Source organism: Littorina saxatilis, linkage group LG2, assembly GCF_037325665.1.
Source record: "Littorina saxatilis isolate snail1 linkage group LG2, US_GU_Lsax_2.0, whole genome shotgun sequence".
Taxonomy (NCBI): Eukaryota; Metazoa; Mollusca; class Gastropoda; order Littorinimorpha; family Littorinidae; genus Littorina; species Littorina saxatilis.
The window spans coordinates 69692185-69717212 of record NC_090246.1 but is presented as its reverse complement, the minus strand read 5'-3'; the positions used below and the strand labels follow the sequence as shown (position 1 = coordinate 69717212).

Below are 25028 nucleotides of genomic sequence, written 5' to 3'. Positions count from 1 at the left end.
TCGATCTGTGTACAAGTGAAGTTGAATCCTAGACGAACCGATGTACATGCACTACATTAACAGTGGGGAGAGGCAGGCATATTAATGTTCTTTCTTTCTTTATTTGGTGTTTAACGTCGTTTTCAACCACGAAGGTTATATCGCGACGGGGAAAGGGGGGAGATGGGATAGAGCCACTTGTCAATTGTTTCTTGTTCACAAAAGCACTAATCAAAAATTTCCTCCAGGGGCTTGCAACGTAGTACAATATATTACCTTACTGGGAGAATGCAAGTTTCCAGTACAAAGGACTTAACATTTCTTACATACTGCTTGACTAAAATCTTTACAAAAATTTACTATATTCTATACAAGAAACACTTAACAAGGGTAAAAAGAGAAACAGAATCCGTTAGTCGCCTCTTACGACATGCTGGGGAGCATCGGGTAAATTCTTCCCCCTAACCCGGTGGGGGTGGGGGGGTATATTAATGTTTGTTTGTTTATTTGTTGCTTAACGTCCAGCCGACTACGCAGAGCCATATCAGGACGAGGAAGGGGGGGATGAAGGGGGCCACTTGTCAAGCGATTCCTGTTTACAAATGCACTAACCCATTACTTGTGTCCCAGCAGGCTTTATATACATACATAATTAATACAATCCTCACATTCACACATGCATGTTACACATACAGACATGTGCATGCATGCTTGCAAAAGCTATATTCACTTATGCTTGCTTCCACTGCATGTGTAAGGTAATAAAAGTTCAATAAATACAATGGCGTAATCATGCATGATTTATTGTTTTTCTTATATCAGTAAACCAAATAAAACAAGTCAGTTTTCCTTGCTGTGAAATCTTGTCTTTATACATTGAACAAGTCTTATATATGACATGAAATATACAATATATACATAGCGAAAAGCACAACGATGCTCACAACTTGTTCAACAGAGTGTTGATTCCCAGTGTTATTCAAGCTAGCAAAAAGAAAAAAAGATATGCTATAAATATCTCCAAACTGATGCCAAAATAACCTTTGTACATAATAATTTCAGAATAATGTAGCTCAAAACAGAGGCACATTGTTTGTTTTAAATCTGTGACCACTCGAATCCTCTGAAAACTTTAAGCATGATCAAGCAAACCTTTGGAAAACTAAAAAAAACTGCAGGGGAAAAGTGAAAAAAACATTGAAGTGCCTTACATCCGACCGCCCCAAATCCCATCCCACCTCTTACCCCATCAGCCCCTGATTACATGCATGATTACTCTGCTGCAGCTCTTGGAACACTTAACTTCCAGACTGACTTCACTCATTCAAACATACTGCTTGATGAACATAACAAAGAACAGTTAACTAACTCCCCAAATTTCACACATTCAGGTACGTCAGACTGGAAGCACAAATAAAATTAGGCAACACAGTCGCAAAAGTCTCATTCTGATTCTCTTCTCTTTCTCCCTCTTCCAGCCATACACACACATACACCCGTAGAAGTAAATATTAATTAAATTTAATTGTGAGCTGTGGTTAAATCCTATACCCATAACTGCAGGAATTTACAAAAACCAAAAAACAAACATTCACCATCACTGAAGCATCTGCATGCACCCTTTTAATACTGACTCACATAATGTAACGCCTAAAACTTGATCATTAAATAAGAAATCTTTTGTCCTTTTGTGAGTTTATCATTCCTCTGTTCTAATGAGAAAAAAACATAATGTACAAGCTGATGAGGTATAAAGAAAGTAGTTGACAAATGCAGATAGTTATTTTCCTTCTTTTTCATGTTTGTTTGTTTGTTTGTTTATTTGTTGCTTAACGTCCAGCCGACTACGCAGAGCCATTCTTTTTCATGTTTTGAGAAATGGTAGACATTGACACTTCAAAGGAAGCAATAATAGAAAGTGCACTTTCAACAACGTTTGGTGGCCAGTGTCAAAGACGAGTACATGTACATAAAGTGATCACACAAGAAAAACTTGCGATGTAAAAATTATTAACAATATGCACAACGCATGACCAATTTACATTTCTACCTGAAAATAAACAATACTCACATATCTAGGTGTATTATACATTATATAATTCAGTTCTATAAAGTACTGTTCAATATCAATCAGTATTATAAGATGTTAGAGCGGATATTAAATAATGCCAGAATTACCATTGCGCATACATTAAATTCAGCATCATCCTTGCAGGCAGTACAATGAATTATGCATGGGTGAAACCTATGAAAATCAAATTGACTGAAAAGTTTTTGAGGCAGGGGTCCAGAGGCCGCCCAGGCCCTGGCGGGGTACGGGGCAGGGCCCCGTTAGGGGGTCCAGGGGGGCAACGCCCCCCGGCCGAAAAAGAATTTTTGCATTATACATTGTGATTTTGTGGCCTTTCCTGGCAAAAAAATACACTTTTTGTCACTATCATGCAGGTCAAAAAAATACCTTCAGATTCTAATGATATGGTAAAAAGGGTAAACAAAATCAAAACAATTCACAGAAGTAATCATTTTTCTTTTGTATCTTTTCACACTTGCATCTTCCAACACAACGACACAATTGATAACAATTAACATTGACAACAGCCAATTACTAAATGAAATAGAAACTGAACAACTGAAATAAAAGTTCGAAATATTTAATTATAAGAAGCAAACATTGCCAGACAGGCATTGAAATAAATGATGAAACAGAATGTCACACATGCAAACAGCATGATGTAGCACTGCACAAAGTAGCAACTAAGCAGTAGCATCTCTTATAGTGCAAAGTTCTCAAGGAAAAGCACTTGAGTTTCAAGCACCAAACTTATCACACACAGTTTTAGTTTCATGAACTCCAACCAGTCCCATCGCCATTTGTTGGCTAGACCAGCATCAATAAGATCTGTCCATGCGTTTTCCGTCAAAACCGGCATCTTTGTCGCAGAAATCATGTCACCACTTCGTAATGCCTGCCAAAACGCGAGAACTTTTTTTTTATCGTGATGCAGAGCGAATCCGAAAGTGAAGAAACCTCACCTACGGGGTTTACCGCATAGCAGTTCGAAAACGCGTTCCGCTTAAAAAATAAAAATAATAAAAAAAAAAAATTTTTTTTTAATTTTTTTTTTTAATAAAAATTGCGGATTGACGGAATTTCCGTCAGACTTATTTTCAGATTGACGGATTTCAGTCAATTGACGGGCTACTTTCACCCATGATTATGTGCCCCTAATCTATGACCGCCCCCATTTCAAGACAGGCTGCTTTCTCAGGTTTTCTGTTCAGATTATCTGAAAATGTACAAATTTAGGACTCTAGCTCTTTTGAGAACCAGTTTCAAAGGGAACCGTGGAACCTCCCTTTTCAAGACCCTTTCTCAGATTTTCTGTTCATAACATCTGAGAAATGACCTCAATTTTGGGAGTCTCCTATTCCATGTGTGAATGACAAGTCAGATATTCAAGTTGACACAAACAATATCATCCGGTCTAGCATGTACTGACCTAATGCAATGGTCACAAAAACACACAAACAAACACACCTGTGCATGCATAAACACATGTACACTCACATAGACTTCAAAATGTCAAAGTAGCAGTCAACATCATGTCTTCCAAATACTTGTACAAGTTAAAGTGAAACATCTACAGGAAAGGCAAAACTCTGTGCACATCTCCAAGCCACACACCTACAATCTCACACAAACGTATTTGCATTCACAGACACTCTTGGGCACAATAACAAACGCTAGACCAATGCACTCTCTCAAAAACAAAAGAAGTCTTGTACACACTGTTACTGTTAAAACAAAGTCTCTTTTATCATTCAGTTTGATACATGTGTAGTTCTAATTTACACAACCAAACTCAATCACATGCGTTCAATATTGCCCTTCTAGAATTAACACTAGTGTATATGACTGACAAACATTATTCTTGACATAATCAAATGAGCTATACATTTGTACTTTGTATATATAAATGTCATAAATTTTCCTGCCCAAAACTCACTCACACCAAATATAACAGCAAAAGTAACAAAGTTCAGTCATTTTGGTTTGGTTATATATCTCGACACAATTAATCTCACAAGGAAGGTTTCATGAATAAATACAACCTTTTCTCTAACTAAATTTACAAGTCATGCACAAAATGTTCTGTACAAATATCTTCAAAGATTGACATATTGTTAGAAGAAGAAGAAGAAGAAGAAAAAATAACGATTTAAGAAATAAAGAAAGAAAAACAAAAGAAAGAAAAGAATGCTTAACCACACACTGGTCACTGCAGACATCAAATCATGGTACATGGGTCAATGACACACAGTACATGAAATCATGACAGGATTGAACTTTTATTTCCCTACAGCTATGTAATGTATTTACAATGATTACAATTAAAACTTAATATCCACTCCAGTTCAGGAGGCCGGGTTGCAGCAGCAGCAAAAAGCAATAATTGTAATTCTTTTTGTTTTAACATATTTTGTGGGTAGCAGGTGAATTTCATCAAGAATCCAGCAATCTTAGACTCTGAAGGAACACATGCACATACACACCAACACACATACACCCAGACACACATTCAAACAAATTCTAAACAAAATTCAATAAGCACTGGTTCGTGTGAAGAAAAGCAGAAACTGTCACATCTAATGCAGAAAGTGATTATTAACATCTCGGCAACCGAAAAAACAGTGATTTGAGACCCGTAAGGCAAATTTTCAGAAGAATCCATGACAATTTCTAAATATTCCCCCTGGAAAAGTTATTTTTGAGCTGATTACCTGGCTGCAAAAGTTAAATATATATTTCTACGTGTAAGACATGCAAGCTAGGCTATCAAGCCAGCATTATAACCTTTAAAGAACACAGAACTGAATATATGGATAATGGTTATTTCCCCCAAAAAAGCTCTTGTCTCAATGACAGAAATGACTTTTTTGTCTTCAAGAAAACAAAGTAAATAATTTTTATTGCAAACACAATCTAAGAGTGACATTAAATCTAATTGTTTAAAAATAAAAAAACTTAAATGAAAGGATAATGAGGAAAACAAAGTTGTGAAAAGTTGTGACACCATATGACAACCGTTATATAATGCATGTCTCACTTTGATTATGGCTGAAGTCCACAATAATGGACAAACAAAACACCTGATATAAAAAAGTGTAATAAATGTTAACAGTAATTAGGGATCTCTAACCTGAAGTAAAAGAGCTTACAGCTCAAGTAGAAAACACAGTGGAATGTGTCTAATAAAAAAATAATAAAAATAAAATAAAATACATAGAGCTAAAAGGGGAATGTCATTTGGTCCTATACACGTTATTAAACACACGGGGATGCACTGATCAACCCTGCAAGAACAGGTGGTCCACTTATACCGACAAAGAGCACAAACTGTAGCAATAAACAGCATTCACACTAACTTCTGTCTAGCTCTGACTTAGCTAATTGTGTCACAGAAACAGGGCCCTATTATAAGCACTGTCTCAAAACTAACGCGATAGTCGGACAGAGTTGCGCCCCTGGAACGGCAGGTAGTTACGGTTTGTGTTTGCAAAATGGAACCGCATGACACTCCGCCCTTCAACTTCTTTACCCACGTAGTTTGAACAGCAGACACAGTAACGTTTCCCTCCACCACTTATTTTCTTCTCTCGTTCAGCCATTTTGGACGTAAACAAAACAACCGGAACTATCCGCTGACAGCGTCGTGGGCTATGGCAGGGACAGACAACTCTTATCACTTTCGTTTTGAGACATTGCTATAGAGTGACATTTTAATCAAAATTGTCTGTCCATACAATGTTGTGTTGCTTTTCATTTTACTTTGCTATTTCTGTTACCTTCACAACAGGACGTATCAAGATAACTAACTTAATTAATTAAATCCAATCACCTGCGACACAACCTGCAAATCTTGATTAAGTTGCTGCTATACCTATTTCTGATCTGTGATCTTTGGCTGAAAGACTGGTTCTTGGAGGTAATACAACTGTCCATTATCATACAAAAAACATTATTTTTTTGTACGTGCCACCAATGTAATTTCTCAGATAGGCGATTATAAAGTTAATCTGATTGATTATTTCAACTGTCCTTTTTCATATTTAGTCAAGTTTTGACTAAATATTTTAACGTAGAGGGGGGAATCGAGACGAGGGTCGTGGTGTATGTGTGTGTGTGTGTGTGTGTGTGTGTGTGTGTGTGTGTCTGTGTGTGTGTGTAGAGCGATTCAGACTAAACTACTGGACCGATCTTTATGAAATTTGACATGAGAGTTCCTGGGTATGAAATCCCCATACGTTTTTTTCATTTTTTTGATAAATGTCTTTGATGACGTCATATCCGGCTTTTCGTGAAAGTTGAGGCGGCACTGTCACGCCCTCATTTTTCAACCAAATTGGTTGAAATTTTGGTCAAGTAATCTTCGACGAAGCCCGGGGTTCGGTATTGCATTTCAGCTTGGTGTCTTAAAAATTAATTAATGACTTTGGTCATTAAAAATCTGAAAATTGTAAAAAAAAATAAAAATTTATAAAACGATCCAAATTTACGTTTATCTTATTCTCCATCATTTGCTGATTCCAAAAACATATAAATATGTTATATTTGGATTAAAAACAAGCTCTGAAAATTAAATATATAAAAATTATTATCAAAATTAAATTGTCCAAATCAATTTAAAAACACTTTCATCTTATTCCTTGTCGGTTCCTGATTCCAAAAACATATAGATATGATATGTTTGGATTACAAACACGCTCAGAAAGTTAAAACAAAGAGAGGTACAGAAAAGCGTGCTATCCTTCTTAGCGCAACTACTACCCCGCTCTTCTTGTCAATTTCACTGCCTTTGCCATGAGCGGTGGACTGACGATGCTACGAGTATACGGTCTTGCTGAAAAATGGCAGCTACTTGACTAAATATTGTATTTTCGCCTTACGCGACTTGTTCATATTACGCTAGAGTTGTTCCTGCGTTTCTAGTTCTTTAAGTATACCAGCTCCCCCGAAATCGGCGTATGCTGCCTGAATGGCGGGGTAAAAACGGTCATACACGTAAAAATCCACTTGTGCTAAAAACATGAGTGAACGTGGGAGTCTAAGCCCATGAACGAAGAAGAATACCAGCACTTCTGACTTTTAAGTGTCCGGTATTGCACTTACAGACTTAATATCTGTGAAGTTAACCAGCTTGTATCCCGCTCATTGGTCTCTCTCGGAAAGTACAAATAAGTTAGCACAAAGTTGTAGAACTGTTTGTTGATAATGAGATGATGTAACATTAACTTATTTCTTAGTCTGGAAAGTTTCAGCAGTTTGTGGAATTAAACATCACATACATGCACCAAACAACTTAACATTCAATTTGCGGAGTGCAGTGGGTCAGATTACTAACATTATGTTCCTGTTAAAAAGTAGGTTTCATAAGTAACATTGCTTTGAAAACCATGCGTTCTGAAGAAAGCACAGATTTGTTGTTGTTGTTTAAACCCATATATGGCCAATAGCTTGAGAATCAATTATAAGATGCAGTATTCCCCTAAATATACATGATACCTGTCTTTATTCCTGAACAATCAGAACATATACAGTGAAAACTGTCAAATATGGTCACTGGACTTAGCGGACACTCGCAGAATACGGACAGTCAGTCTCGGCACGGACTGCTTAACACTGTAAAACACCTGTACGTTACGGCCACCTCGGCATTACGGACGCGGACACGTATTTTGGGTCCATAATAAGTGTGTGTGGCCAGATCAAAGGCATTGTGATAGCTGGGTGGCCTTGTTAAAAGACATGACCTTCTTCCCAGGGGTCAATGACCCAGTTTTTGCCATGAGAGGTGGTTCCCCTGTCATATCTGAGAGAGGAAACACTTCCTGCATCAGGGTCAGTGACCGGTCAGTGACCGAGTTTAACAGAGTGGAAATCTGTGTGTGCGCCAGATCAAAGGCAGGGCAGTACCTAGTAGCTGAAACATGCATTATCACAAGTTTTTAAACTTGTTTTACAACAGTCAATATTAAATGTTTCTCTATTTAATCTAAACAGCTTCTGTTTTTCTTATAAATGTACATGTACAGTACTCTCTCTCTCTCTCTCTCTCTCTCTCAACTTGACTTTGTCGCGTTTACTTGCACCTGTCTAATAAGGACACCTGCAGAATAAGGACACTTTTGTCTGGTCCCAAGGGTGTCCTTATTTGACAGGTTTTACTGTAACAACAAAAAAGACAATGTGAAAATCATAGAATTTTAAAAATAATATCATAAGGTGAGTAATGGTATGAACAAGATATCAAAACAAAACTCTTACATTGTGGCTATTAAAACCAAGGAATTTCAGCTGTGGGTAATATGAAAACCAAACCGCCCATTGATTTATGTTCAGTATGCTTGTCAGGCAACCACACTACCCACTGTCACATAGGTTCCTCAATCTTCCTACAATACTTGAATTAAGTCTCACAAAGTCAGATCTGTATTAAAAACAGGGGTGCATGCTTCTCTGACTGGCTAGATAAATGCTCACAAACTGCATGAAAGAGCTCAGGTGCACTGAGACTTGAATCATGAATGGTACTTGGCCACAATGATAACATTGCCCTCTCCCCCCCAAAAAAAAATTAATTAAATTTTTTTAAATCATTGCAGCTTAGCAGGCTTCTACTTCACATAAACATGAGGCAGTCAACACATAATGCGTTGCCAGACACTGACAACTCTTGTGTTTGAGTTCCTCCGATTAACAGACCTTTAGCAGATTACAGTTCACGTGGACACTCTTTCGCCTCGCCCAACTCAAAGACAAGCAAACAGACACCGGCAGGTTATTCATCATCTGCGTAGCACCATTCCAGTAAAAATGGTATGACCCATCAAACACCAGCAGAACACAGCTTTGCGTAGACCAGGACCACACTAAAGTAAGAAACTGCCAACACGTACTGGTAGGACAATGTAAATTTTGTGCAGTCACGTACCAGACAAATTATGGCAATTAACGCAAATAGCTTAGCTCAGTACAAAAAAACACAGTGACCTTCATTAATAAAACAAAATGAGTCAATAATCAAAGTTTTACCAGATGACTCTTCCCAAGCCCATATACTTTGCCACAGAAAAGGTGACAGTTTGTTTCAGCGAAACATGCCATGGTTTTGTGTAGCAGGGATCTGCTTTTGTAGCCTGCCTTTTGGTGAACGCCGCTTACAGGCAAACTACTTGTACAGTTCAGAGGATGCCTGCATAATGAAGCTTGGTGGGTGGGAAATGGTTAGCGATGGAAGGTATACCGGTCTATCTGCGAATGATGCGGAAAGAATTGGAGGCCTTTTTTGGGACCAACATTGATGCCACTGAAACCACAGAGAGAAAAATATTAACAATATGTACATGCCAACGAACGATACACATTATGTCGAATAATACAACATGAAATGCGATCACAAAGTAGGTTCTGCAGCGACGCAGACAATCCTTACGCTGTAGTAAATATCAGACAATCCTTACGCTGTAGTAAATATAAAATTAATCAAAAAGATCTGTGTAAAAAAATTTCCATACCTAAACCTACAAGAACTGCGACAAAACACAATATCAGTTATAACACACTCACATTTACTGTCTTGAGGTGTTAACGGAAGATCAATCACTTGGTTGAGGGCAGTGTTCCACTTATCCATGTCATCCTGCGTCTCTGCGCGAAGGATGAAGTTGCGCTCATGCGTGTGAAGCGTGAAGCAGTAGTTGTTGTGACTGTTGGAACTACGGTCACCCTCTGGCGACCCTAGGCTGACCGAATAACCCGCATCGCGATGCCCAATGAACACTTCTCCCTTAGGGAATGCATTCTGCAGTCAAAATAAACACATGTTTAGAGTATGTTTACACTCACTGAATTAAGCAAACTTACTCTTCTACAAAAAACAACCCAAGTACAATGTAGTCTAAAGGTAAAAACGACAAGCATCATGACAATGATTTCATTTGAATAAGATTCACTATAAACTTCAGTAACTCCACATCTAAGACTTCTACACACCTTAAAACATGCATACTTATCACCCAATTTGTGCAATTGTCACTTGAAAGTAAGTGATTCCAACTACTGCCAAAATAGGAAGGAAATGCAACAGGAAATGGCACACAAAAGGACAAAACAATTCATACCATTGGGGGGGGGGGGGGGGGGGGGATACTGCTTGAAAATGTTGACTTTATAGAAAGCTGTACGCTCACACAAAAGTTACAATATGATGTGTACCCACATTTCTTACGATCATGATTACACTATTAGTTTTCTATTCTGTGCACTATACACAAAATACATTACAAAAATAAAAATAGTGGGTGGTTAGGTTGCTTGAGATTAACATGAAAAACCCACCAACAACAGTAACGCTCAAAGAACATACCAAAGGTTCCTCAAAGTACATAAGCTTTCTTCGGTCCAATGTGAACCAGCGCCTTTTGAACGGCTCATTTTTCGGCCCCATCTTACTCAGCCAACCCTCCAGAATAAAGTCCTTTGTCAGGTCCTCTGCCAGCTGAAACATGACAGAACAATCTCTGAAATGAGTGATACATGCATACATGTACCAGATTTTTCTATACACTGAATGACAATGCACATAAGACTTTTTCTGATTTACTGAGCGATAAATACAAGATTTTTCTCTACACTGAATGATAAATGCATTTCTCTGAACTGAGCGATAAATACGCATAAGATTTTTCTCTGAAATTAATGCTAAATAAATGCAAACAAGATTTTCTCTGAAGTGAGTGATAAATGCACACAAGGTTTTTCTCTGAACACAGAATACTAATCTCTTGACTGATAAATAATCATATGGTCTGTAATAATAATGCGAACCACGTAGTGAGAACACAGTATTTCAACAATTAAATACATAAACCGCATTCTAACATAATGATAAGACATCTAATTCGTGACAATACCAGTCCTGAAGTACAGAAACGCACAATAGAAAAAATAAACGAAAAATCATGCCTTGAACAAACAATAAATAAAGGTACAATCAAAATGTTAAAAAAAATCGCTGCTGATTAATCACAGAATTGCAGCGTTTTGCAGACACAAAATCGGCAAAACAGTTGCCAATTCCTCAAATTCAGCAATTCCATGAATTGGGTATGAAACATTCAAGAATATTCTCTCAATAGGCCTAAAAAAAAAATAGGTGTGGTTACGGTAACCCGACCTACCCTATTTTTAGGGGCCGATCCTATAACTTTTTATTACATTTGTCAAAACAAAAAACAAAAACAAAAAAAAACGAGTGCAAAAAACGCAATGAAAGCGAAAGCGCCCGAGTCGCACACTTAATATTTCCCTGTCAAGTAGGTTTAATTTGTACACATTAGAAAAAAAAGTAAAAAAAAAAAAAGTGATTGCCTACCAACCTACCCTATTTTTTTGGGGCTATGTTACTGTAACCACACCTATTTTTTTTTTTTTGCCATATAAGAGACTTGTTTGACTCTGTGATAAATGTGTACAAGATTTTAAGCAGGATATGAAATAAATTCTGCTCAACTGATGAGGAAAAAGGCAAAAGCAATGAGAGGAAAAAGCCTGCTAAATACATGCTTGAAAAACAAAAGAATGGAACTTCATGACGACAAGTAAATACAGGAAAGAAACTAAAAGTCTTGAGAAAAATAAGATTCCTCATACAGATTAGTTCTTTTGGGCGAAAGCTGCTTAGATTATTACATAAGCATTTTTTCCCAAACTTTTGGTAAAGCTCCCTCACAGAAAAAAGGCCTTGCCGTGAGCTGATTTTTGAGATTGCAACAACATCACTGCACTATCGCAGCAACACTCGCAGCGAGGCAGACGTCATTTACCATGCAAAATTAAGTTTGTTGTTACCTTCCAGCCAGCTTGCCATGAGTTAGCCGCGGTGTCTAGCAAATACTACTCAGCTGTTGCTGCTATCTAGCTGCGATCTCACGAGTCCCAAGCAAACACTAGAGTTTCTGCAATCCTGATGGGATTAGGTTGCAGCAAGCTGCGATGTCCAGCACCTACACAGCTCCGAGTTGATGCGATCTCTAAAGTCCCAAACAAATACTTGAGTTTCTGCGATCTTGATATGACTAGGTCTTGTTAAGCTACAATGTCCGGCACAGTTGTTGGTGCAAGGTTGTGGCAAAGAGTGATCTGTTGCGACAACAATGTGGGAAGCTGCGACTACCTGGGACTTGCTGCCACGTTCAGTTTAGTTTGCAACGATGTCACTGGGACCTTGCAGCGACCTCGCTGTGACCATGGACAACGAAAGGCTGATCAGTTGGTTCAGTTTAGCTTAAAAAGAGAATCTTGATGCATGCTTGAAACAAGGTTAGCATATAATCATTAAAGGATTCAGCAGTTTCACACTGATAATGCTCCTTTGCAGTATAATGGAAACCCCCTGCTAAGACCTTAGAACAAAATCTGAGACAAAAATCAGGTCTAAAGAAGGAGGGAGTAGGTCTTAAAACGGCGAAAAATGTTCAGTTCTTATAAACACAAAATCTGAACACGCAACAACAAGAAAAGAAGAAAAAAAGGGTGGGGGATGGGGGTGGTGGTGTCTCTTCAATATGTTGTCTTAAAATCAATCAATCAATATGAGGCTTATATCGCGCGTATTCCGTGGGTACAGTTCTAAGCGCAGGGATTTATTTATTTTTTATTTTATTTTTTATTTTTATGCAATTTATATCGCGCACATATTCAAGGCGCAGGGATTTATTTATGCCGTGTGAGATGGAATTTTTTTACACAATACATCACGCATTCACATCGGCCAGCAGATCGCAGCCATTTCGGCGCATATCCTACTTTTCACGGCCTATTATTCCAAGTCACACGGGTATTTTGGTGGACATTTTTATCTATGCCTATACCATTTTGCCAGGAAAGACCCTTTTACCAATCCTGGGATCTTTAACGTGCACACCCCAATGTAGTGTACACGAAGGGACCTCGGTTTTTCGTCTCATCCGAAAGACTAGCACTTGAACCCACCACCTAGGTTAGGAAAGGGGGGAGAAAATTGCTAACGCCCTGACCCAGGGTCGAACTCGCAACCTCTCGCTTCCGAGCGCAAGTGCGTTACCACTCGGCCACCCAGAGGGGTTCCACTGTACAGCAACAGATTGTATGCTTGTCTCACCTGGTGCAGGTCTCTATCAGGGAATGCTATCCTCCGCCTCTCCCATTTTGCTGCCCGTATACAGTTATACCAGTCCACAATGTCCTGAGAAACAGAAAAAGTAAAATGTAACACTTTCTCTCCCCTTCTCCTCATTTTATGACATTATAATTACATTTCTCTCTGAACATTGAAACATACGCATTTCCATGATACATTAATGGTATTGAAATACATAGTTGCTGGTGTGACAGCTGTGATTGACGTCAGCAATCCCTTAGCTTATTATATATATTCAATCTTCAGAATTTACCACACATTTTTTTTATAGCTACCTTGAAGCCCAAACATGTAATATCTATATGTGCTATAATGATATAAGCATATATGTATGCACTCCGCGCCCCCCCCCCCCCCCCACACCCACATGCTACAAACTCTGACAAACTCTCTCACACACACACACACACGGGCACCCATACATTGGCTAAACACTGGGTTTTTTTGTTATCAATCTCCGACATTGATTTAACTTACTTTAGAGCTTTCAGAGTACACAAAGAGACTGCGTGTGGATCCATTCTTGATGAAGGTGATCTGAAGACCATAAGGGTTGCCGATCTTCTCTGGCACGAACACTGCATTCATGTGATCAAGATCTGCCTCTGCTTTCGGCTGCTGAGGTTTCTGAGGAGGAGACAGTATTCCACAATGTGAAGAAAAAGCAACAACTCCCAAACAGTTCACATGCCGAATGCTAAATCAAATGCCTTGTCGGGTAGTTTTTCAAGACAGTATACAGTGGAGTCCAGCTATAACGAACCTGGGTATAACGAAATCCCTCTTTTAACAAACTGCCATTGATTTCCCGGCAGACAGCCTTCTATTTCTTACTTGTTACTTTCCGGCTACATCGAACCTTTTGAACTCATTTGCATAACGAACCCCTCTTTTAACAAACACGTTTTCATCGCCCCAGAGCCGTTTTGTCTCTAAAAGTCACAAGGCTACAACGAACGGATGTCAATAATTGTCTCCAAAGACAAAAATACACAAACACAAGTGTACATCGCGTGCTGAGCGAACTCTGAACAAACTAACAGCGGGACTGAGGTGCACGGAACAGATCGAACCAAAACCGAAAGTTGTGGTGACGTCATGACATTTTGTGATGTACGTCAGCGAAGCTCGTGCACATGTGGTCTGTCTTGCTAAAAACAATGGCTGACGAACATGGTTTCGAAATCTGGAACTGTTTTTTGTTTTCTCCGATCCGTGACCGAGTGACGCGATATAGAACCACGCGTTCGTTTGAATCAATACTCTCCTCAGGCAGTGAAGTCTCCTAAATTGCTCAACACTGTGGACAGTCCGGAGTGCAGTTATGTCCTGTGAATGAGCGAGTCAAAGTTTTATCGTGAAAACTGACGCTTTTCATGCACCTCCCGCTGTTAGTTTGCCTCTCTCTATGGATTATATTATGAAGCTGTTGAAAACATGCAGAGATTGTAGTCTCCAAGGAAAGATCGATGGGACGATCATTTGAAGGTGATTGGGAAAACTTGTCTTGAGGCCATTTAGGGTTGAAAACTCTACAGCGAATTACTGATATAACGAACTAAAATGTATCTCCCTTGAGATTCGTTGTACCCGGACTCCACTGTACATTTATTCTACAATGGACAATGCATAAATTGTTTACGTTGTATTGTAATGACTGCGTTTTAGCCCCTTACAGCACAAAATCTTCATGCGTAGATAATAAGTTTGAATTCCTTAATCAGAACTGTTTTTATCTGCTTCGCTAATGCATACCCTCGCATGACTAAATAAAATCTGAAGGCAGACGGAAGTCAGGACTCTTGACGCAGGAAAGTGGATGAAGAAAACTGCTCGCCAATTAAAATTTATATTATAAATAAGATCATTTTGTTACAAAGCATTTTTGAGGAAATCATTGCAGAGGTATCTAAATTACAGCACATATAGTGTTCCTCGAACTTTGTAAGGTCCAATTTGCCCGGAAACTTCCAAAATGACTCCTCAGATGGTCACCTTTGAAAAATAAGAGCGGGGGGGGAGGGGGGGGGATTCTCTCAGCTGGCACTTCTACCCTGCCTGCCCCCCCCCCCCCCCCCCCCCCCCCCCCAAAACAAAAAAATTTTCATTCCTACCTGCTTGCTGTCCTCATTTATGAAATAGGAAAACTTGTTTTCTGCCCTTGAAAGCGCAAACTTCCTGAGCTGAAACTGTTTGCGATCTCGGCCAAGCTTCCACAGCATTCCTTCCTTAGATGAGCAGTTGTACGCGGTCTGTCTGTCAGGATCTGTGAACTCTTCTCTCTCATACTTGGCCAGGATCCACTCTTTCTTTAGCACCCTGTCAGGATGAAAACATGAAAAGTATTAGGGACTTGTGTTTGTAAGCTGTGAGCAGAAGTTCAGTAGGACTGGTGCAAGCTCATCGATCTGTGCAAATGCAGCAACAGTAGCAGAACAACTTCAACTTCAAACAGACACTGACAGACTAAGAGACAGACACATACTCATGTCAATTTAAAATCCCTCCCCTGACAATAATGTTTGGCGACGCTTGAGTGTTCTGCATGAAAGGTATACAATAATCCACGAGAGAGAGAGAGAGAGGGAGGGAGGGAGGGAGAGAGAGAGAGGGAGGGAGAGAGAGAGTGAGGAGGGAGGGAAGGAGGGAGGGAGAGAGAGAGAGAGGAGAGAGAGAGGGAGGGAGACAGAGAGAGATGAGAGAGACAGAGAGAGAGAGAGAGAGAGAGAGAGAGAGAGAGAGAGAGAGAGAGAGAGAGAGAGAGAGAGAGAGAGAAGGGGTCGCGTGATTAAGCAAAACAAGCCAAGACTGATTTTAACTTAAAGGAAATTGTGCAACTAAAGTAAAAACACATTTGATACTTACTCAACATCAATTTTCCTGGGCTTTCTGTAGAAAAGAGGAACATGCATTTCAAACTGTTCCTTTGCCTTTTTGTTTCCCATCCCAACCATCACCTGAGAAGACAAAAAATCAGAGTACATGTAAAAATATCTCAGGAATTTTCCTGGAAATTCAAGAAAAGGGTATTGTAGACAATAACAATGCATGGTGAAAAAGAGTCAATGAGAGGTTGATTAATCCTTAAAAACATGCAGATAAAAGAAAGAAAATTATTGCGAAAAATGCTTATCCCGGTACAGCAGAGAAATATCCCCTTTCTTTCACTTCTTCCCTCCATCTTTCCCCCCTCCTCTTTCACTAAAATCAATATACGTCTGTTTATTGATCAATGGGGCTTATCAACAGCAAATAAGGCTACAAAGTAGTTTATTATGTTTCATTACCTCTATTCTTTGTAGCCACTATACAGGTATACTTTCTTGTCCATCAGCTAGAACACATTTTTTTCAAAAAAGCGCAGTCAGAAAGGGAAGTGCACACGCATGCAGGAACAGGAAAAGTTTTGCAAAAGTTTGAAATCTGCACTATTGTCTTGCGGTCTGTGCATTTAATTCCTCTGTCATCTGATCTTCGAAAAACTATCTATCAGACGGCTATCTAAATTGTTCCTGACGCGTGTTTCTTTTAGGTAAGATATTCTTGCGGCTAGCCGCTCGGGGAGCGAGGAGGCGCGAGTGTATATGAAACGGTTTGGGGACCAGCTATGCGAGGATTATACACCATTGGTTGATACCGAAAAAGGTCGTCTGCACTGGTCGGTAAACAGCCATGGACAGCCAATCAGATGCGCAGCTGCGTGGCCGCCATCTTTTCTTGCTTAGCGAGCAAGCCCAAAGCTACCTAGCGAACTCTCGCCAGATCCTAGCGTTCCTTGTGGCGAGAAGTGCCCAAGAAACGGTACTTCCTTGCCCCACTCGCCTTAAAGAAACAAAGGACTGGTTATTTTTGTAATTTTCATATTGCGCTGGGTTAAAGAAAATATAACAAATATAGTCGCGTAAGGCGAAAATACATTTAGTCAAGCTCAGTCGAACTCACAGAATGAAACTGAACGCAAAGCATTTTTTCCGCAAGACCGTACACTGGTAGCATCGTCTGTCCACCGCTCGTGGCAAAGGCAGTGAAATTAACAATACAGAAAAGCGCGGTAGCGGTTGTGCTGAGGAGGATAGCCCGCTTTTCTATATTTCTATTCTTTTTAACTCTCTGAACGTGTTTTTAATCCAAACATATCATATCTATATGTTTTTGGAATCAGGAACGGACAAGGAATAAGATGACATTGTTTTTAAATCGATTTCGGAAATTTAATTTTAATCATAATTTTTATATTTTTAATTTTCAGAGCTGGTTTTTAATCCGAATATAACATATTTATATGTTTTTGGAACCAGAACATGATGAAGAATACAATAAACGTAATTTTGGATCGTTTTATAAAAAAATAATTTTAATTACAATTTTCAGATTTTTAATGACCAAAGTCATTAATTAATTTTTAAGCCTCCAAGCTGAAATGCAATACAAAAGTCCGGCCTTCGTCGAAGATTGCTTGGCCAAAATTTCAATCAATTTTATAGAAAAATGAGGGTGTGACAGTGCCGCCTCAACTTTTACAAAATGCCGGATATGACGTCATCAAAGACATTTATCCAAAAAATGAAAAAAACGTCTGGGGATATCATACCCAGGAACTCACATGAAAAATTTCATAAAGATCGGTCCAGTAGTTTACTCTGAATCGCTCTACACACACACACACCACGACCCTCGTCTCGATTCCCCCCTCTATGTTAAAACATTTAGTCAAAACTTGACTTTCTTTCTTTATTTGGTGTTTAACGTCGTTTTCAACCACGAAGGTTATATCGCGACGGAGTCAAAACTTGACTAAATGTAAAAAGAAAAAAAAAGGGAGACAATACAAGGCTGTATCACCGTACCCCGACTTGGTCTCTGTCCCAGTTGTCCAGCCTGACGGACTTGACTCTGCTCTGTGTGCTCAGTCCGCGGTGAATCCCTGCACATGACTGGCAAAGGAATACGCCAAACGTCACTGACGCCCAGTCAGGGTCTGAAAAATATATGGAAGTTATGGATGAAATAGGGAACGAAGATTAAAGTTGTAAATGACCACACACACAAAAAGTGCACAGTTAATGTGAACAGTACTTATGACACTGGATTTATCACCCTGTCAAACCAAACAATTGATGTAACCACTGGTCTGAAAAATATATGGAAGGAGGTATTGATGAAACAAGGTATTGAACATTTGGAGTATGTAATTAACTGAGAAAAAAAAGTATTGGGGAGTCAAATTGAAATGTACTTCAGATGCTTAATTTTATCACCTGGCCTTTCCAACCAAACATTGAACAGTCTGAGAGATAATGAAAGCCTTAAGGCATTGATAAAATTAAAGGAGTGAAAAGTTGTAAATGACTCAAAAGAACACTGCACAGTATATAATAATGTTCATTAGAATTATACTGAATTTATCACCCCGCCTTAACTACCTTTGAGGAAAACTCAGGGTCTACAAGGCAAGGCTAGATTAAAGTTTATGAACCCCTAGAGCAGACCTGTTTACCCCCACAACTTGACAAGAGTAATGGTCAAGTCAAAAAAGAGTAATCTGATGACCAAAATACAACAACATTACTAACACAAACCTTAGTTGAAGCACATTTGAAAATCGTAGTCTGAACTCAAAATGGAGTAATTTCCCCCCAAAATCCTAAACAATAGTGATAAATTACTCCAAAATAGTAAAGGTAAACAGGTCTGCAAGAGTCACATTACAGAAGTTCTTCCGTGAAAATTAATATGACTTCAAGCGGTCGAGTTGGAATGGCTATGGATGTACATGTATAGACTATAATCTGTTACTCTGTATGGTCTCATTTTGCATCTTGCTAAGGCAGTAAAGGGTCAGGGGAAATAGGGATGCCTTATCTTTTAATAAGACCTTCGTAGGTCCTTGAAAGTGTTTGGTCCTGTTTGTGTAATGCTTGGAATTGGACAAGTGATCTGATTCTAAGTATAGTTTTAAATATTGCAACCCCTCAATCAATGCCTGAATAGGGCTAATTTGCAGTTATTTACGCAAGTCAGCATTTAGACTGTACTAATACCAATATCATATTGACTTCCTGTTAATCTACATGATGCATTGATTTAGTCATTTCTTTTTTTTCCAACAATAGAAAAAAAATTATAACAATACAAAATGTCACCTTTGACAGCAGCTACATGCTAGGGTTGAATCTTATAGTTACCACTTGTACTGTCAGTCAATTATCTTTGTGACACAATCCTTTTCTAAATATCTTATAGTCACACCCGAGCTATTACTCATTTGACAGAAAAAGACAGAAGTAGGGAAAACGTGATAAAGATTGGCGGGTGTGCCAACACCCAAGAGTTAGAAATTAAGGCACTATCAAAGTACAAGGAGCAACACTTCAACAAAAGGAAAAGTAGCTAAGAGTCATTTCAGATGAAAGAGTGCCTCTTCTGAATAACCTGCATAAGACGTCCTGAATAATCCATGAATACCATTGCCAAAGTGTTTCCTGACCCTGAAGCTGTGTTGCTATATTAATAGTGAAGGGTCATCACCGACTTCATTGAGAGGCTTAATTGTGTGTTCATCCACTCAGGGATACATGAAACTTAATATGAATGCATTGTTGGTGTACACAGACTGTAAAGATAACTGTGCGCTAACTCACAGCAGACAGCAATCATTCTGTTTTTAGTTTAAAAAAAAAAAAAGCAGAAAAGAAGTAAACAGAGTAATACAGTGGAAGGTGACTACCCCCCTATTAAGACCCCAGATTGAAAACTCTCTCCCTTGCAAGACTCCGTTTTCACAGATTTCTTGTTCATAACCTCTGTAAATTATGTATCCTCATTTTAAGAACCTCCTTTTTATGACCTGATTTTCTCAGTTTTTGTTTTTTGTTTGTTTTGAGGTCTTAAAAGAGCTTCATGGTTCCACTGTAATAACAATTTAGAGAAACAACTTCTTATTCTTGTTCTGTGTTTGTGGGCTGCAACTCTCATACTCGTGTTTTGCATGAGAGGGCTTTTCCCTTTTAGTCATCCTTGCTTTTTTGGGGATGACTGCTGGGTAATTTTCATGTTTCTGTAACACTAACAGTAACACACCAAACTCTTACATGGGTGAAAGGATCTTTTCTGTGCATACTCGGTCTTCTGCCTGCCGTGTACACATGAACGGGGATAAAGCACTAGCAGGCCTCCACATTTATAAGTTGACCTCGGAGATTGAAAAAATCTCAACCCTTATCTAACCAGACGCCGCTGGCTTTGAACCCTGAAACCTTCCACGTAGAAGGCCAACGTCTTAACCACTAGGCAATGGTGCCCGTCTATGCACTACACTGATTCGGCATCTGTACTAGTATCCGTATGAAAAGGGATGTTAGGTTGTGGTTGTGATAGTAGATACACATCACAGAAAATTCAAACTTGTATGCAGGAAAGCGCTTCCTGATTCTGAATTATTTTGAGCATATAAAGACTCAAAGTTGTTTGATATCGAATTAATAACAAATTTACACAACCCACTGAAACTGTCTCCTGCTTACTTCTCTGTACTCCTCACTGTCTATTCTCCAGCAAGACAACTCCGTGCCTCTTCTGACTGTCGCATCCTCACCATTCCACACACCCAAAACCAAAACATACGGACAACGCACTTTTACTTTCTGCGCACCCACACAATGGAATTCTCTCCCCTTTCACATCCGCCACTCTCAGTCACCCCAAGCATTCAAACGAGCACTTAAAATGCACCTCTTTAAGAAATACAACCCCTGATTTTGTTTTCTCAGTCCATCAGTGGGCTACATGTAGTGTATTTGTTGCTTTAGTGATAATGTGATAATGTATAATATAAACATCCAGGGCTGTTTTCAGTATTCAGTATTGTTGATAACATGTTCTGTTTGATTATTATTATTATTATGGTGAGCTTATATAGCGCGAACCACAATTAACTGTGCTCTCCGTGCTTTACATATTAATTTCTGCCGTGTGAAATGGAATTTTTTTACAGACAGACAGACAAACAAACATTTTTTACACACAATATATAAGAGACAATGACAAAAGGTGACGTTTTCATGTCAGTATGTCCCAAATGACATCACCAGTACATTTTTCATTCTATCTAATCTGTTTTCGTTCTATTTTTTCTAATAACATGCGTTAGGCCCAAAAAAAAAAATTGTCTGTTTAGGGTAACATGACCAAAAAAAGTAGGGTCGGTAGGTAGGTAAAGTTTTTTTTGTTTTGTTTTTGTTTTTTGTTGTTGGTGTAAATGCTATGTTGGCTGAACATTCACTTCTTATATTTGATGAATACATGTTTCAAAACTAACGTATAAATAAAACAGAGAGAAAGGGAGAGAAAGAAACGCCAAATGTCTCTTTTTAGCATTTTTACCTCTTTTTTTTTCTTTTTTTTTGAAATCAAAAAAAAGTTTTTGGGTCGGCGCCAAATCGATACGGTCGGTCGGGTTACCCTAAACAGACAATTTTTTTTTTTGGCCTTAACAATTGATTGCCAACTGGAATGGAAGAGCACAAAAAGTGTAACTTGATATGTAGTTTCTCTAGAGGGAAAAACATCTTCCACTTTCATGTCAGTGTGTCCCATGCAATATACATTTGCCAAACAGCTATGTGTAAGTAGATTATTTGTTAGTGGTATAGAAAATACTGATCAACAATCAAAGTCAGTTTTCACATTCATTTTCTACCTATTTCTTATTTGTTTATTCTTTTGGCAATGGTGAAATGTCAGCAATCGTGTGTCATTCGGGACAGTAGACATGACACCTGACCTTTTGTCACTGTCTCATAACGCATTCACATCGACCAGCAAACCTCAAGCCTGTTAGGTGAGCATTCACCTTTCGCGGCCTTTATTCCAAGTCACACGGGTATTTGATGGACATTTTTATCTATGCCTATACAATTTTGCCAGGAAAGACCCTTTTGTCAATCGTGGGATCTTTAACGTGCACACCCCAATATAGTGTACACGAAGGGACCTCGGTTTTTCATCTCATCCGAAAGACTAGCACTTGAACTTGATTAAGGGTATTCATGCAGCTGGTATTTCCTTGTTTTCACTACCTATTTTATTCATGTTTTTATTACTTAGTTAGTGGAAGAATCTTTTGTAATGTATGTTTGATGGTGTATGCTTTTAATTAAGCGTTGCTGACTATGAATGTAGATGTAAACGCTTGTATAACTGTGTTTTAATTTTAAATGTGTCAAGCGCAAAGAGCATAATTGTAAAGTTATGATGTTGCGCTATATAAATGCTCATTTATTTTTATTATTAATAAAGGAACTTATCAAACTAATTTTTGAAAGTTAAAGGATGCAGGTCAAACTCTCTTGTACTTGGAAGTGGAGAAGAATTTCAAGAGAAACAAAATGTTGTTTCATACCCAATCCCCCCCCCCCCCCCCCCTTACCTTTCACATACACAACACGCAGGCCCCCCCCCCCACCTATTAATTCACCCCTTGAACTACTCCCCCCCCTCCCCATTACTTTTTTCATGCAACTGCAACGCAGAACCAGTTTATACAATTATAGGATCTTATCTCCAGCAAACAGATATAGTACTGGCACTTAAGTGTGTTGATCTTTGTCACACTACCCCTACATATAGTGGCTCTAGCACGTACAGTGCATGTATTCTGCCTCCCGCTGGGTAATCAAGTAAAGCTTACATTTGATCATAGCAGTGTAGATCTTCTATCCTACCTACGTGAAAGTGAAGTCGACAATCTATGGCAGTTTCTTCTAGAAACAGCACCCACTTTAAATTATGTTGAATTATACCCCTTCTGCTTTAGTTCATATGTCACCATTGAAAAGTTCAGAGCGACACCTCCAATTATATATGTGTCCCATACAAAACAAATTTCAGTAAACATACTCTTTGAGTCAAAGTAGATTAAACAAAAATATATGATACCACGTACTATGCTCACACACAAAACAAAAGAATTTGTCGCAATGCCACACACCAGGCCGTCATATATTGAACAAGGATGCTGTGAATGTAGCAGCTGACACTACAGCAGTATAACCACCTACTGTCGAGTGCCCATTTCAACTTTCCAAACATTCATTGTCCTACCCAATGTCATATCACATCATTAAATTATACCATGCCAATACAGGATACACATTAACACACAGACAATTGCTTCTTCCTGCTTTGTACTCAACCGGCTCCCCCCCACTTCATTGTACTGAGATTACACTGGTGACAATTCCGTTCCCTCCCATGTTGAAGGACGTTCAACACCCCCACACTTCTGCATGCATGTTATTTTTCAACACTTAAATTTATAGCAGACACTTTATTTCCCGTTTTAAAGACACTGGCCGTAACAGCCCCAAAACAAAAGCTCAATGGAGATAGTTTCCCGTCGTTACACTGCATCTTTTAATATTGAAACATGAAAGAAATACTTCTAGTTCTAAGTAGACACGGGTGAAAATGAGGGGGTGGTACACGCATTTTGCACTCATGCAGTGATTCTGACACCCTGTACGTACTCTTGTGACGCTCCAACATGCGACAAGAAAACTGACAGAAACGGAATAAGAATCCGCACGCACATATTGTCGTTTAAGGCCATGGATACCTTTAGAAAACGCCAAGTGAAGCCCTACTTTATGAACAGAGAAAAACTCAACACGAAATGTCGTCTGCAACTCAACATCAGGTATCAGTTTGTGGATTCTCGTATCACTTATCGACAATATGACAGTCTTCACAAAGCCAACGGAATCAACAAAAGTACAAATACAATGCCCACCTGCTTCCCCGCAATCCGCACATTCGTTATTTCCATCTTCTCTCATCAACACTGCCAGTTCCGCGCGACATCTCTCCGCCATCTTGAAAAATTGTGAATCACTTCCCCATCAACGCCAGGCTATTTTAAGAACAGGGGGAAGCCGTGCGTGACGTCATTTTAAAAACCTGAGGAAATACGGGTAGTTTCCCTTCGTCGCTAGGAACGCTATAATTATAAAAGCTATGTTTCCATAATGCGACGCGGCGGCGGCACGATGGCGAAAAACACGCGATGCCGCTCCCTTGAAACTGTCTTACAAATCAATTCCTTTGTAATTTAAAAATTACACAACACCATGAAAAATCATTATCGACGATCGCGAATCTGCTTATATCAATACTACATTACAAAAAGCTCTAAATATGTAAAAAAAAAAATCGGTTTCCTTGCCAGACAAGGAAACTCAAGGCATCCTGTCAGGGAGAGAATGAGCCGAACTCATTTTGACCTGAGTTCAGGATGGACTTTGGCAACTTGGCAAGAGATGGCACAGAACTTGATTTTGGTAATAAAATAAGTGTTTTGGGTTCTCAGCATTTCCTTGTAATTTGATTTTTAGAAATTCTGTCAAAGTACAAAAACTTTCCCTTTTTCTAAAGTTTATTTTGTGCTCATGATATCTACCCAGAAAACAAAATCTGTTTATAAATTTGAAGAAGTTGCTCTATATAGGTCTATGCTCTGTTGTTGCTTCTAGAGATCTTTTTGGAGTAAAATAAACACACTGCAAAGTTCTATCTTTATTTTTCTGGTAGATGAATCTCCCCAAAACTTCATGTTTTATATAAAAAAAAAGTCACCAAAAACGTCCATTGCGACCCATAATACATTCAAATATCACTTTTAAGGACAAACAGTCTTTGTCTGAGGATTTTTATTAGGAACCTTCAAACATATAGCTCAGTTGGTAGCGCGCTGGATTTGTATTCAGTTGGCCGCTGTCAGCGCTAGTTCGATCCCAGGTTCGGCGGAAATTT

The 25028-nt window shown here is 38.9% G+C and overlaps 1 protein-coding gene across 1 annotated transcript; it reads right to left on the bottom strand.

The window, feature by feature from the left end:
• Positions 1–763: 763 nt before the first annotated feature.
• On the bottom strand, positions 764–24118 carry LOC138959617 (arf-GAP with dual PH domain-containing protein 1-like). Its single transcript, XM_070331177.1, has 9 exons — positions 24010–24118; positions 18068–18198; positions 16086–16177; positions 15335–15539; positions 13698–13847; positions 13182–13265; positions 10407–10538; positions 9608–9842; positions 764–9347 (listed from the first exon to the last, which is right to left on the bottom strand). The coding sequence occupies exons 1-9, from the start codon at positions 24089–24091 to the stop codon at positions 9289–9291; spliced, it is 1170 nt and encodes a 389-aa protein (XP_070187278.1). The 5' UTR covers positions 24092–24118; the 3' UTR covers positions 764–9288.
• Positions 24119–25028: the final 910 nt, after the last annotated feature.

What these genes read in the sequence shown, in the direction of transcription:
- LOC138959617 (XM_070331177.1), bottom strand. Translation starts at nt 24,091, where the DNA reads ATGGCGGAGAGATGTCGCGCGGAACTGGCAGTGTTGATGAGAGAAGAT. An exon ending in CCCAGGAAAATTGATGTTGA is followed by an intron (nt 15,540 to 16,085) that starts GTAAGTATCAAA and finishes TCATCCTGACAG; the next exon opens with GGTGCTAAAGAAAGAGTGGA. An exon ending in TAAATGAGGACAGCAAGCAG is followed by an intron (nt 13,848 to 15,334) that starts GTAGGAATGAAA and finishes TCTCCTCCTCAG; the next exon opens with AAACCTCAGCAGCCGAAAGC.